This window comes from Vipera berus (assembly GCF_964194415.1).
Source record: "Vipera berus genome assembly, chromosome: 2".
In the NCBI taxonomy this organism is placed as follows: domain Eukaryota; kingdom Metazoa; phylum Chordata; class Lepidosauria; order Squamata; family Viperidae; genus Vipera; species Vipera berus.
Window position 1 is genome coordinate 198,112,584 of NC_138203.1, and position 15,170 is coordinate 198,127,753.

General features: G+C 37.5%; 2 protein-coding genes across 9 annotated transcripts in view; one reads left to right on the forward strand and one right to left on the reverse strand.

Moving 5' to 3' along the window:
• On the forward strand, positions 1-11,718 carry GNPDA1 (glucosamine-6-phosphate deaminase 1). 3 transcript variants are annotated; one of them, XM_081318606.1, is made up of 8 exons: positions 14-101; positions 1,551-1,626; positions 2,100-2,229; positions 3,847-3,948; positions 5,034-5,216; positions 6,456-6,640; positions 8,330-8,504; positions 11,239-11,718. In XM_081318606.1, exons 3-8 carry the CDS (start codon positions 2,106-2,108, stop codon positions 11,331-11,333), a joined length of 864 nt encoding a protein of 287 aa, XP_081174732.1. In that variant the 5' UTR covers positions 14-101; positions 1,551-1,626; positions 2,100-2,105; the 3' UTR covers positions 11,334-11,718. The 3 variants fall into 3 exon arrangements, with proteins under 3 accessions (XP_081174733.1, XP_081174732.1, XP_081174734.1); XM_081318607.1 differs by lacking the exon at positions 1,551-1,626 and having other exon boundaries at positions 1-101; XM_081318608.1 differs by lacking the exons at positions 14-101; positions 1,551-1,626 and adding an exon at positions 1,180-1,341.
• The window catches only part of RNF14 (ring finger protein 14), a 22,481-nt gene continuing 16,451 nt past the window's right edge, over positions 9,141-15,170 (reverse strand). For 2 of the 6 annotated variants that reach the window (XM_081318603.1, XM_081318602.1), the window contains 2 exons: positions 14,953-15,083; positions 11,868-13,061 (listed from right to left, as the gene is read on the reverse strand). In XM_081318603.1, the coding sequence (XP_081174729.1) occupies positions 13,031-13,061; positions 14,953-15,083 (162 nt within the window). In that variant the 3' untranslated portion in view covers positions 11,868-13,030. Of the gene's footprint in view, positions 9,649-10,497; positions 10,525-11,867; positions 13,062-14,952; positions 15,084-15,170 lie in introns of those variants that run through there. The other 4 variants (XR_014025240.1, XR_014025241.1, XR_014025242.1 and 1 more) reach the window with 4 other exon arrangements.

The following is a 15,170-nucleotide window of genomic DNA, read 5'->3' on the forward strand; positions in this document are numbered from 1 at the left end:
GAGGAGCGCTGCTCGCTTAGCGTTTCTTTTTTTTCTTTCATGTGACCGAATGAGGTCATAAGAAGGCGGGCCAAGTGGGAGCGAGTGGCCGCCGAGGAGAGGTGAGTGGCGAGGCAGGCTGGTCGTTCTTGGGGTCCCCGGAGTTGCTTTCCACGCACTTCGTATTCGCGGGCCGGAGAAACGACGTTTCTGCGAAGGCGCAAGAAGACTTGAGCCTGATTTAAACCCGGGGGGGGGGCTGGCTGCGCCTCGGGGCTCTTGCTCCCCCCCCGGTTCCTTTCCAGAGCGAGCTTGAGAAACTTCCTTCCTCTTTTGCTCCGCTTCCAGCTTTCATCTCTTAGTGCCTTTCCCCCCCCCCCCACTGATCCCTTTCGGCCTGGTTTCCTGTAAACAACCTCTGCACAACAGTATTTAGACTAACCTAGTTTACTCAAAGGTATAAGCCAGGGATCTTCAAACTTGGCCCTTTTATGACTTGTGGACTTCAACTCCCAGAATTCCTCAGCCAGCTTTGCTGGCTGAGGAATTCTGGGAGTTGAAGTCCACAAGTCATAAAAGGGCCAAGTTTGAAGACCCCTGGTATAAGCTTTCCTGACCCACAACTTGGTTCAGGGCTACCCAGACCTCTCTCCCTCTGATGTTCAGGCCAACTCGGAAGATCTCAACAATCACAATGGGTGTTTTAACACATGACACCGGTCAATTGATAAAATGCTGGTAATCTGTTTTACGTGTGACCTACATAACCACCCTGTCTTCTCTCTTTTCACCATAGCTCAGTTTAAAATCCTACCTCAGTTTACCTGTCCATGCATCTGATCACATAAATGTATGAATATAAACAGTTTCAGTCTAAAGTGCTACCAGACCCTTTCTGATTTTTGGATACCATAACGCACCTTTCTTCTTACAATGTCAGGAACTTTTACAGTCAGCTTAATCAGACTCATTGCATAAAAGACTTTGTTGCTTTTCTAATCCATTCATTTATGAATAGAAATGTGCTATGTAAACAGTGCTGCTGGTAGCGGTAAAGTCTGTATTTGCAGCAAAAGTCACAGAGGCGTGGATGATATTGTTAAAAACTGATGGATTTTTATGGCTTCAGTTTTCAAGGAGCGCTATCCATTTCATGCGGTGTATGAAGTGTGAATCTTAGTTACAGGGAAGAGGAGACAAGTTGCAGAATATTTAAATTGCAAATGATACGAAAAAGATCAGAGCACTTCTTCATCAGCAATCAACACCCAGATGAGCAGAGATTAACACCAAGATTAATATTAGACCAACAATTAAGAAGCAAGCCATAGGCAAAGCACAGAGCTGCCAAACAAGCTAAAAGTAAACAACCCAAAGAACCACCAAGACCACTCCCACTTATACTGACAGGGCAAGCCACTAAAATATAAAATGAGAGCAAACTACACTCTTTAATAGCACTGATGATGTTACTAGTTTGGGTAATGAAACATCTGTAATAAAATAACTAAGCTCAGGAATCACCAAAGACTCATCACAAATAACATTGTCCTGCTCTTTAACTTTTTCAGAACAATGAACACATCTGTCAAGTATTTGGGAGAGAAGGAAGCTCCTAGATAGAAAAAATATCTGAAGACAGTACAGGTAGTCCTCAACTTACAACAATTTGTTTAGTGATTCCTCCAAGTTACAATGGCACCGGAAAAAGTGACTTAGCATCGTTTTTCACACATACAACCTTTGCAGCATCCCTATGATCATATGATCAAAATTCAGACGCTTGGCAACTGACTCATATTTCTGATGGTTGTAGTGTTCTGGGATCATGTGATCACCTTTTGCAACCTTCTAACAAAATCAATGGGAAAGCCAGATTCACTTAACATGTTACTACCTAATAGCTGTAGTGATTCAATTGTGGCACAAAAAGTCGTAAAATAGAGCAAAACTCATTTAACAAATGTTTCACTTAGCAACAGAAATTTTGGGCTCAATTGTGGTCGTAAGTCGAGGATTACCTGTAATGTTTATATCTGCATAAGTAGCCAATCCTGTCTTCATGTGTTAATCAGCCTACAAGTGAAATGTATAATCCAAGTATTCTTCCAAAATTGCAGGTTACAATGAAGCTTATAATTCTAGAAAATTACAATGAGGCCAGTGAATGGGCTGCAAAATACATTAGGAACAGAATAATCCAGTTTAATCCAGGACCAAATAAATATTTCACTCTTGGACTTCCCACTGGTAAGTTACAAACCCAAGTTCATAGGAGGTAAGCTATGGAGTCATAATTTACTCTGGTCTAATTCAGATAAAAGACTGTCTCAATGGTATTATGATCAAGCCGTCATTCTTTACACAGGATGTTTGTCACAAATGATTATTAGATGACTAATTCTTTTGAAAGCAGTTTTGTTTTCTTAAATTTAGAAGAAAAAACTTTACATGGAAATAATCTATCAAGAGCTCGCAATTTTGTTTCAACACATGGACATTTAATTGGGATTCAAATTCAGTAGACTTATATATACTTTACTCTTGGAATACACATATCTGTCATGAACATTCTCACCATTAGATGCCTGTAACAAATCTGGCCAGTTACAAGATACTTTGCTAATGGGCTGAGCAGACTACATATTTTTGACACCTAAACTTGATAGATCACTAAATAGTAAAAAATAAAATATCTACCCTCTGTATTAAAAGTCCATACTATTTTCATCATAATAACAATGCTTGCATTGCTATAATGGTAGATGGAATTAGATGTCTTTTTAATTTAATTTTTAATCCCCTATTCCCAACAAAGGTCCACTGTTAATCACTCCTGGGACATGTTCGCTTTCTCCTCCATAATATATAATAATTTACCTCAAGCCATACTCTGTGCTGTTTATTGGAAATGAATTTGGAATGACATGTATTTTTCAAAATGCATGTGCCTATCTTTTCCAACAAGGACACCATACTATGAGACATGTTGAAGTTTTCCTTTTCCTTTCATTTTTTTTAATGTGCAATCATGTTTGATTTTCAGAGATTGTCTGGCCAAGCCCTGTAGTTTTGTTGGCAAGATTTTTCAGAAATGGTTTGTCATTGACTCCTTCCTAGGGCTTAGAGAAAGTGACTGGCCCAAAGTTACCCAGCTGCCTTCATGCTGAGGGCAGAACTAGAACTTATAGTCTCCCAGTTGCTAGCCTGATGTTTTAACTATTGCACCGAATACCTCCCATAAAATCTAATAATTTAATATTGGGCATTAACTGTTGTTTCATTTCCTTGGTTGCTGTTGATTGAAACAAAGGGCCCTGTGCTGATGTGCACTGTCAGATTAATAAAGTTTATTGTAATTAAGAAACAGAATGAGATTGTTTTTTCTCTGGCCCTCTTTTTTCTGGATCACTATGTCCTTTACCACTACCTGTTAGTTTAATCTATTCTCGTGTTGAAATATTAAATCCTACCTATGTTTGGGTATCCTACTACATTTGGCCATTTATCATTTGCATAGTAAAGAATTCATTCAGTAGTAACACTGATCCCAAATTCCTATCTACTACATCATTCCATAGGCGATATAAAGAGAATTATATCCATTCCATGAATTACATGATGAATACATGCATTCATCAGCAATTCTTTGAAGAATGCTTCACCATTAGCAACAAAGAAAGGTGCACTGGCAGTGGATGCCATTGCCGTTTTGAAGACCTTGATGAAGCTGTCACTGAGCTGAAGAACATGTTTAAGCCATTGTTTCAGTAGTCACATAAAACATTGCAGTTCTCGGTTAAATGTTTTTTTTTGTATAGCACAGTATTCATTTTCATGGGTTGGGTATTGCTTTCTTGTCTCTAGGAAGTACCCCATTAGGATGTTACAAAAAACTGATTGAATATTATAAGAATGGAGATCTCTCTTTCAAATACGTGAAAACTTTCAATATGGATGAATATGTAGGTGAGTCATCTTCACATTCAGAGCTGTACGGAGGTGTCATCTTTTGTACAGTATTTCTTGTCAATAAATTTTCTTTATTGTATACAGGTAAAGACAAACTTATTTCTACATTGTAGTTTGCCAAGTCAAAACCTGAGCTGTGAACCATAAGCTCATATCATCTTTCAGCAGTAACCCATCTGTTTTCCTAGCAAGTATACAGATGATAGTACTAATCTACTTTAAAGAACTGTTGTGTGATTATAGAAAGTAATTATAAAATATAATTATTGAAAATATAAGCTTCTGAATATTTCTCTTTAAGGTATCGTCTGTGGAAAAACAACAGGCAGGCAAATGAGTATCCAATTGTAGTAGGAAGAAACAAAGCACATGAATGGTTAACTCAGACTAGGCCACCTAAGAACCTTCAAAATATCTGGAGGATAAGAAAGATGCTGAGCTGACTCTTTTTGATTCTACCATTTCCAGACTCATGTAAGAAGAAGGCTGGGATGTTTCTTCTCTCTGATTCTGGTAAAAAATGGTTGAGGGACAGGTTGAGAAAAAGACTTGCTCTTTTTCTCCTGCCCAAATTGGTTCTGCGGCAATTTCTGAGAAGCAATTGCTTTTTATAGGATGCAACTATAGTTGCTCAAGCCAGGTTTAGAGTAGGAAGCTTGTAGGAAGGATTGCTTTGTATTGCCACCTTAATCATGGTGGGAAATAGATTGCATCATTATTATTTTTATATTTTTAAGTATACGTATAAGAATTTTCACAGCCTAGGTTTTGAGTCGCCAAACTACAGTGCAGAAATAAGTTTGTTAGTCTATCCTAAGGCATGACATTTGTGCATCAAGTTCTGAGTGCATAGCTAGCAGCCGCTCTATAAGAGCTCAGCAAGGTATCTTTCCCCGCTTGATCAAATCACTTTTAACTGGAGTTGCCAATGGCTAAACCTAAAACCTTCTGCATATAGAACAGGTAGTTTTCCTATGGTGTTATAGCTGTTGTAGGCTGTCCTTTTCAATATTACGGATGGAAAGATGAGATATAAATAAATGAACTAAAAGCAATCACATGCTAACACGTTATTCTGTTAGGTCTTCCAAGGGAACATCCAGAGAGTTACCACTCCTTCATGTGGAATAACTTCTTCAAGCACATTGACATCTCTCCTGATAACACTCATATTCTGGACGGGAATGCAGCCGACTTACAGACAGAGTGTGATGCATTTGAAGACAAAATAAAAGCAGCTGGAGGAATAGAACTCTTTGTTGGGGGTGAGTATTTAAAAGCATTGGAAGCAGGAGTGAGTTTATGGCGGGGGGATTTATAAAAGGTTTTAGACTACTTCAAAAACACCCAATTTTCAAGGGAGATATTTTTGATGCTGCAACTTAGATTAAAATATCACGTGATATACATCAAGTGATATAAAACAAGACTTTGTGAACAGGCTTGTGATCATATTTCAAGCTAAGTTTATCTCTTTAACGTTTCTCAGAATTAAACTCAAAAAAGAAAACAAGGATAACATAGCAAGAATAGGATTTTTTTTAAAAAAAAATTGAACAAATGTATAAACAAGATGAGTCAGAAATAAACTGGATCTTGTTCAAAGGATGATGCAGGTACAACCAGATAAGGCCATAATACTGATACCATTTGTGGGAGGATTTGTTACGGAAATTGTTGTAGTGATTGAAGTGCTATACTGGCATCAGGGAGATCAATCTGAAAATTCATGGAGGTTCACTATTTGACTCTCACCCCAACCTGCTTCCCAGGATTGTGAGGAAAAATAAGATAACACTGCCTCGAGCTCCAGAATAAAGGGCAATATGTAAAATTAATTAAATGAGATGTTATGTGGCATCAGGGAAGATGGAAGTTTTGTATTGGCCATGAGACTAAACTTTAATGAGGCAGCAATTTGGTATATTGCATGTGGATATAAAAGTCCTTTTGTGAGTCTTTTTGGTGTTGAATATCTGGAAAGGTTCTGTGATTGTGAGCTTAACCCTGAATTTGGAAATCCATTTGTCTGGAAAAAACACATTTATTGATAAATTATAAGCTTAGTTGAAGATTGCTACAGCAGCCAGAACTACATTGATCTGCATCTTTATTTCTACTAGTAGTTCTAGTCCTCTTTCCAGAATTTTTGCTAATTTCTGTAAGAGAATGTTCTCATGCTAGATGTTTGGCAGTATGAAAACATTTTGACAATTATTGTCTATGTCAGGGGCAGGCAACCTTGGCTCTTTTATGACTCTTGTCTTCAACTCCCAGAATTCCTGAGCCAGCATGGCTGGCTCAGGAAATCTGGGAGTTGAAGTCCACGAGTCATAAAAGAGCCAAGGTTGCCTACCCCCGGTCTATGCTATGGGCTAAAAAAAACATTCACAGCCATCTGTTTAAACAATGCACTTACTGTCCTGAGGTACTTAATCCTAAGTCATATTTACTGTTTACCACTGTTCAATCAATTATAATAATTTCAATGATTTCCCCTACAGGTATTGGTCCAGATGGTCATATTGCCTTCAACGAACCAGGGTCAAGCCTGGTGTCCAGAACTAGAGTGAAGACATTAGCTATGGACACAATATTGGCTAATGCTAGATTCTTTGAGGGTGACCTTTCCAAAGTGCCCACAATGGCTCTCACAGTTGGAGTGGGTACAGTCATGGATGCCAGAGAGGTTAGAAGCCTAATAGTTACTTACAGAAAAGAGGCAGAAGTGAGATAGGGAACGAGCCCGTTTGTCTGAAAAGAATTCTGGCTTGTTCTGTGTTATAGAATACTGAACTTGGAAAAGACCGTTAGCCATCAAGTCCAATGCCTTCTCAGAACAGGAATCTAAAATAAAGTGTTCCCTGTAATTCACTGTGCAGCCCCACTTGAGTAGATCCAGCAAAGTGGAGCTCATTTCAATCATCATCTACAATATCAAACCGCTCCTACTATTGGGAAGTTTTCCTTACATTTTCAACCACAACCTACCTTCCTAAAACCGGAATCCTTAATTCTTCTCTTTTTCAATTCCTGGAAAATGGGAGAATCTTTATCTTCTGTGCTATATCCTCTCAGGTATTTGAAGAATGCTATTATATGTGCCCACTGGCCATCTTTTCAAGGTCTGCATTTCCATTTATTTTTAACTTTCTACATAGGACTTTCTAATCTCCTGATAATCCTCACTGCTCTTTAAATCTGTTGCAGTTTGTTGGAATGTGTGTTGGTACTTAATATGGGGGTATATTTCTTTCAAAACAAATCCTTTCCTATTTAGGTATAGCTCCTGTAATGTGTTAAGGTTCTAAGGTGTGTGTTAACAATGCATGGTCCACAATTTAGAGAGGGAATTTCCTTTGGCCCATTTCTCTGCTATTTGTAGTGTAGGATTTAAACTGACCATATGCCTAGTGATGACTATAAATGAACTGCTTTTCTGATATTCCAAAACTTTTTTTTGTTTAATTGCAAGTTTTGTTTTCTGTTGTATAATAAAGGAAGTTAAATCTATGGAAGATAACAAACTTACCAATCATGTAGTACTTGGTTAGAACACGAAGCCTCTGAATGGAATTTTGCTGTTTTACAACATTCCAAATAAAAAGCTAAGTATATAAAATATTAGATTCATTATAGTATTATGTAGATATTGTAGGTAGTCAGTTAATACACTGACACAATTTTTAGGACCTTGGAAATAAAGCAGGGATTTTGCAGACCTCTTAAAGGCTTCTGAAATGATTACTTATATCTCAGTGTATTGTCGTTGTTGGTAGATAAGGGCAAGAGAATTGATACTCATCCTGGTTGTTGTTTTTTCCTGATTTCCATTTTTACTGAACTGATTAGCTATAACTAGTTTGGTAAGTCTGTTAGGCAAATAAATTCGCCAGCTTCTAATTCACCAATGTTTATTAGTCCATCTGTTCTTGCATAGTAACACAAGAATCTTGGAGAAATATCTTCTACTTAAGGGACACAGACTCTGTACAATTCATAAATTAGCTCCTAGTAGAACTACAGATTATAAACTGAAATAACTAAAAGTAACCTCCCTTTTACAAGCATGTTATAGATCATGGAGCGTTCCTTTTGCTTTTAATCTTAATATTTTTTCCCAGATTTTCTGTAAAGTAGAATTCTACATAGCTCTAATGGTTACAACATCTTCTCCCTTGAATTCTCTTGAAAAAGTTCTGATGTTGATAAAACATCATTGGATAACTTACTTCTTTTTGTAAATATTAGTGTCCTAGACCATCTAGTTCTCCTTTTCCCCCAACCTGAAATAGTTGAGAATACCAAGGACCATTTAGTATTTATGATGCTTACCATCAAAAGCCTAATTGTGTTTCCTGTATGTCTTGTCATTCAGGTTATGATTCTGATCACCGGAGCCCATAAAGCATTTGCATTATACAAAGCAATTGAAGAAGGGGTGAACCACATGTGGACTGTTTCTGCATTTCAGCAACATCCACGAACCATATTTATATGCGATGATGATGCTACTCTGGAGCTTAAAGTAAAAACTGTGAAGTATTTTCAAGGTAGAGTGTTGTACGAATCTAAGAAATAAGTCTATAAATATTTAGAATACATAGCTGCATTAGTGCAGCAGTGATGTTTGGCAATTCACATCTAGAAATCATGTTGCAAAAATTCTTCATGAACCTGGTACCTCTTTTGGCCACAGTTAAAATGTTGTATTAGGAGTGCAAATACGATTTGGGACTGTTATGCTTTAACTGCCAGGAGTACCTTGGAAGATTTTAACTTGTAAAGCAAACTTGTCTTATTGGTTTCTCCATTATTTCTTAGCATCAGAGGTCATTTCCTTATTGAATAGTTCCTCATAAGTCTGTAGTTGCTTTTGGCTTATTTAGATTAACATTTTCAGCATTGCCCTTCCATCTTCCCCTTTTTTGGAAATCGGATTCTTTATTTTCTCAACCTGTTCATTTTTGCCATTTTAAGTGAAATGCTTGTATCTTTTATCCACCCACACCCACCAAGCATATCTTCTCTTTTAATTATTCTTGAGCCAGAATTCGGTGGAAGGGAAGCTTTAAATAGATGAAAGGATAAGGAAAAACAGCAATGCGTAAAATGCATAAAAAAGAAACAAAGGGCTATTTGTGCCAACTCTCTAGTATTGTGTATAACAATTCCAGTAGAGATGTTGGTGAAAGTTTATTTATTTATTATTTTTATTTATTAATTTAATTTCTATACCGCCCTTCTCCCGAAGGACTCAGGGCGGTGTACAGGGCAATAAAATGCAATAAAAATGCAATATAGAAAAGTTAAAATGAGAATTAAATAGAATAGCCCAATTGCAATAAAAAGTTAATTAAAATTACAATTAAAATACCCCAAACCCATCAGACCAGGCCGGCTTGTTCAAATAGGTGAGTTCCACTGAGCCACCACAATTATTTTCTTGTATCTGACAATGAACAACTAAATATCTGCAGGAAGATGTAAACAGGTATGATGTTACCAGATTTCTAAAACTATTGCTGGCTTCTCATTATTATGCTCAGGTGCTGCTTTTCTTAGCCGGCATATTAATAGTCATCTTTACTGTTAATGAAGGAGCTTGCAGGGGGTTGTTTATAAAATAGTCTCCTCAATCGTTGTCAGCCTTGGAACTGAAGTTCAAAATACTGTGTCTTTTGGTTCCGCTTCATTCTGTTAGCGATGGGAAATATAGATATTTATTCATATTATTATACACTTTGGAGTGCTAGTGAATGGTATGGGGGGCACGACATATTCTCCTAGCTAAATGATCCTCAACATTTTGATTATGTTAGATTTGTATCTTGCCTTTTTTCCCCTGCAAGAGTTCAAAGTAGCTGTCACAATGTTTTCCTTGGTTATTCCTCAAATAGTAACCCTTACAAGGTAGTCTGGGCTGGGAGATACCAGGAGAACTAAAGTAATCCAGAGTGTTTCCATGACTGAGGGACTTGTTGAACTTAAGCCTATGCTTTATCTTAGAACAGGGGTAGGCAACCTCGGCTCTTTTATGACTCATGGACTTCAACTCCCAGAATTCCTGAGCCAGCTTGGCTGGCTCAGGAATTCTGGGAGTTGAAGTCCATGAGTCATAAAAGAGCCGAGGTTGCCTACCCGTCTTAGAATATAAAGATTGCATTTTCCTTTTCTCGACACAACATCCAAAAACACTGGAAGGAGAAGAATTAAAAACAGAGGACGTTGTAGTGATGCTAGTCTGCATCAGAAAGAAACAGTCATCCGTTTTTGTCAAACGGAATCAGCGTTGGGGAAGGCAGATAAAGCAAAGGCAGATGCCTCTCCCTTTCCAGAATGAAGAAAAGCTATTTTTTAAAAAAGTGTCAGAACACTGGGGGAATGGAGAAATTGATGTGCCTGACTTGGCTGCATTATCTCCCCAGGGTGCCAGTTTTTAAGAAATCACGTTTTGCTTTTAATAATTTACTGCAAAAAATGAAAGAGGGTGAAACTAAGCAATAAAGCAAGTTTTAAAAAAAATGCATATTTATAGATACGTACCCATTTCCTCTGAAATTCAGGCTATATCTAAAAAATAGATACAAGCAGGTTAATTTTTTTTTTGGCTCTGTGCTTCAGTCCAGTATTTCTTGTATCTTTGTACAAGCTCCGTGACTGTATGTACTTCATTTTGTATGCATATATCAACAAACACATTTTTTCTAAACTCTTTTTGACATTTTTTACATGAGGAATTTTTGATGCTTGGTAAATCTTGAACCCTGTGGACTCTGTAATAGATAAAAGTGCTGGTTTGTGGTCTTCTGAATTGGTTTGATAAGGTTAATATTCTAACCTTTAAAGTGATTTTATATTAGGGGTTTTGTTTAACAAAGTTTCGTTTTTCTGGATCTCAATAGATTGTCCTATGTCTGGTATCCCTAATCATATGTCTCTATTTTCTGTTAAGTGGTGCTGTAGCCATAATTTTATTATTTCATTTTTATATGCCAGAAATATAGCCACCTGTGGGAGTTCCTCCTCCCAGTGCACACCCTTGCACATACAAAGATAAGGATAGGATACCAGGTTAGACATCTTCTTGGAATATGGGTGATGTAGTAGGAACTATCAAGTTGCTGCTGATACCAAACTACAATAGGCAGGGTTTTGGGACGAAAGTTTGAAGTATCCAGCCCACTATCCCACAGATTCAAGTATACGTGGTACAAGGGTAAGTTATTACTTGATAAAACATGACATTTATACAAGCACTGAACTGTTTTTGTTTCATGTAACCAGGGTTGATGCTTGTTCACAACAAACTTGTGGAGCCTCTATACAGCATGAAAGAAGTTGGAGCAGAAAGTCAGTCTGAAAAAGCTTACAGTGACTAGCCTCTCTGAGCAACTGGCTAAATCCATCTTTCTGGTATCATTACAAGAAGTTGGTGAAGAGCAAACTTTCCATATACAAAGTACAGTATTGGACTCAGTTAGTGAAGGCATCTTTTTTTTCACCAGGTGCAGGAGTAAGAGTGGATGCAACTGCATCAAGCAATTTCAAGTACAGTAATTCAGGGCTAATTACACATTGGTTCCCCACTGTTTTAAGAACTTAGACCAAATGAGGTAACAGCAACCTCATTTTCTAAAAATATGGGTGTAAGAATTTCCAGGATGGAGATTTTAACATTAGATTATGTGGAGGGGGGAAAAAATCTGCAGGCTATGGACTTTTCATTAATTTTTGCATATTAAACACACAAGTGATTATAAACAATTTGGGGTGTATTTATTTTGTAAAAATTGGATTTCATAAAAATGTTGCCTTTTCAGGAACTAAAAAAAAGCACTCTTTCACCTCAACGCTTAATGTGGAAATATCAGATTTCTCTAAAGTGGTACAATTATATATTGTGGGGAAACCATCCCCTCTTGGTTCTTGTTCTCCATTATTACCCAAGTCACCTTTTCCCAATCTGATGTACTTTTGCTAGAAATTCTGTGAATTATAATTCAATCCAGAAGATATTACAGTAGGAAGCTTCTAAGAGTGCAGAAAGACATACTGCTCTCTTCCTTCTCTGTACTCTTAAGTGGCCAGTAGAAGGGTTTCCAGTTTGTAATGGAAGTTGAAGTACTAACTTTTATCTATAAAAACCAAAAAGTTGGTAGGAATATTGTATTTCCAACTTCTATATGTATAAAACCATAGAGTTCATGCTTAACACACTGCAGATAAGAAGAGCAGACAATCTCGTCACCCTGGCCTAAAATTATTTCTTCCTGATCTCCTCTGGGCTCTTTTTTTGCAAATTTGAATTTATTTATTTATTTATTAATTTTATTTGTATATTATTTGAATGTCGCAAACAAGAGAGATGATCAAACAATAGATTTTTCCAAGAACTGACCTGCCAACTGACCTCCAGCAGTACTGTATTTTTGTGGAAACTGAAGGATAGATACAAAATGACGGTTATGGCTAAAGGCAGCCATTTGCAAATATCTGTTTCTCAGATAAACTAATAAGGCCAGAAGACCAGTAATTTGTCCACAAATGTGATAGGGTACTGTAGATGCCTCAAAGTACAGACATGTTATTTGCACCTACTATCTTCTTTTTCATTGAACCTTGCCTTTTAAACTCCATTCTCTATCCATATCATGATAATCAGTATCCAAGAAACTCAGGCAGCATCTTATCCATGCTAACATGATAAAAGTGTTCAGAATTTCAGGGCCTGGAGAAATGACAAGTTTCTACCATACACTTTGCTCCTTGGACAAGGACAGCAAACAATTGCTTACATTCCACTGCTTTCCACTTGGAACAGTTTTAGTGATAATGGTGCTAACTAAAAAAAACCTGAAATTTTAATGTGCTTCTTTAAATATTCAGTGCTTTTCAAAATTAAAAAATAATAACCATGAAAATATTGTTAGCGAACAAAAGCAGTTTTCCAGATAAATCTGAGCTGATTTCTGTGTCTCATCTATCAATAATCAAAGTAACTCGAACATGCATGGCACATCTTCATTTCTTTAGCTTTTGATTCTGGCTAAAGATAATCACCCTCTTCATTCCAAAATTATTCATCAATTTCCATCATTTGAAATAGCCTGAAAGACAGGGAAATGGAGTTAAAACCAAGAAAATACTTTACCAACATGGTAACAACTCATGCACATATTTCTGTGAAAAGCTCCTGTCCAAAAGAGTAACAGAATCACGTAGCAAAACTAAGAAAGTTCATTTTCAAAACTGGATTTCTACACAACTATGCAGATTTGCATTGTTCTTTTATTTGTAAGATCAGAAATTAATGAACATGCTGTTAAAAAAGAGACTACTCTCCACTTTCAGTAAAGAGAATAACCATCTTACTAGTACTCAAGTGATGACATATCAAAAAAATGTTAAAAGATCTGTGTTCACAGGAACTGTCAACAACATTGAAATGGAGGGTATAATTTAATACCCTGCTGCTGCTGCTGCTGTGTGTGTATGTGTGTGTGAAAGATACATGCATCACATATTAAAAAGTTACAGGTTTCTAAGTGCCTGGTGATACCATTGTGATGTTGTTGATGGCTCCTACAGCTACTCCTGTGAGGAATGCATCATTTTCCAAACTGTTTTGTGACCCCCGATAGAGGGAGAATATTGTAGCTCAGGGTTGAACTGTGAATCTTTGGTCCTCTTCAAGCTTGCTTGTTTTCTTGCAGACATTTTGTTACTCAAAACTAGATAACATCATCAGTGCTCTCAGAATGGTAAGCAGCCCAACCCAAAAAAGCCCAAGACCACTCCCACGAACATTGACAGGGGAAGCCACTAGAACAGGGGTGTCAAACTCAATTTCACTGAAGGCCGCATCAGCATTACGGTTGCCCTCAGGGGGCTGGGTGGGCGTGGCTAGAGTGCATATGGCCTACTGGGTGGGCATGGCTAGCTCTACATCGTTCGCATCAAGGGTGCCTATGGGGGCCTGGGCAGGTGTGGGACAGATCTGAGGGTCTCTGGCAGAAGGAGGGTCTCTGGGCCAAGGCAGTGAGGGCCTTGGCCCAGAGGTCCCTCACTGTTTCCAGGATGGCTTCGCGGGCCACATGAAACCACTTCGTGGGCCGGATCCGGGCCCCGGGCCTTGTGTTTGACATGTCTGCACTAGAATATAAAATGAGAGAAGCCCCCATTCCCTACTAATCACTGATGATGTTACCTGATTTGATAATGAAATGTCTGCAAGAAAACAACCAAGCTCAGAAAACACCAAGAATCCCCTTATTTTGTGACATTTTGATTTAGCCAGCTTACTAAAGCTATGGAATTTGGCTTCAGCGTTAGCTTTTGGCACAAACCTAAATACTACAGTGGTATTATTTAAGATTTGATTAAATATTAAATTTTGGTAGGGAATCTGTTGCGATGCTAATGAAAGTATATTGTATTCTGGATCATGCTAAACCATGGTTTAATCAGTTATTACTGATTAAAACCACACAAGTCACATTATGGATTAGCTCAATGTATGAATCCAGTCTTACTGAATACACTATTTTCCAATGAAAAGTCCCACGTCAAATTTCAAAGCAGTCAAAATAGTTTGAACAATTTTTAGTTTTTGCAATATCATTGCCTCTTGCAGACAAAAAAGGTACACGTATGTCAAAGGTGTTTGTGTTATGCACAATTGTTCAGCAAACTCTTTAACCAGCATGTGGAATAAGCTCCAGACTAAATAGCATTCATTTTATTAAACTGTTGCAGTGTTTTTCAAATTTAGCTGCTTTTAAGTAGCTAAATTAATTCAAATCCTAGAATTCCCCAGCCAGGATGTTGAAGTCCACACATCTTCAAACTACCAAATTTGAAAAATGTTGACCTATTGTTTTGCTTACTTTATAATAAGAAATCCCAGAGTCTTCTAGAATGCAAACCCTACTAAACTCTGTAAACCCAGACCTACACTGAAGCTCCATTTTTCTTTCAGTAGAGAAAAAGGTTACTTACAGGTTAAAGCATGGTGAGCCTGGATCATTAAAGTGGTTGTATGGATTTATCCTTGACAAAGCACCCATACAAAGCCAACAGAAATATTGCATGCAAGCAGTACACCTCATCCTGTTACAGCCATTTAACTTCTGAAAAAAGGGAAGGGAAAAAGACAATTTGACCTGAAATCTGCATTATAAATGCACTGTACCTTGCTAAATGGGAAATAAAAGATG

Excerpts from the sequence above, each read along its gene's own strand:
- GNPDA1 (XM_081318607.1), top strand. The coding sequence starts at position 2,106 with ATGAAGCTTATAATTCTAGAAAATTACAATGAGGCCAGTGAATGGGCT. Across the intron at positions 2,230-3,846 it reads CACTCTTGGACTTCCCACTG|GAAGTACCCCATTAGGATGT; the intron begins GTAAGTTACAAA and ends TCTTGTCTCTAG. Across the intron at positions 8,505-11,238 it reads AACTGTGAAGTATTTTCAAG|GGTTGATGCTTGTTCACAAC; the intron begins GTAGAGTGTTGT and ends TCATGTAACCAG.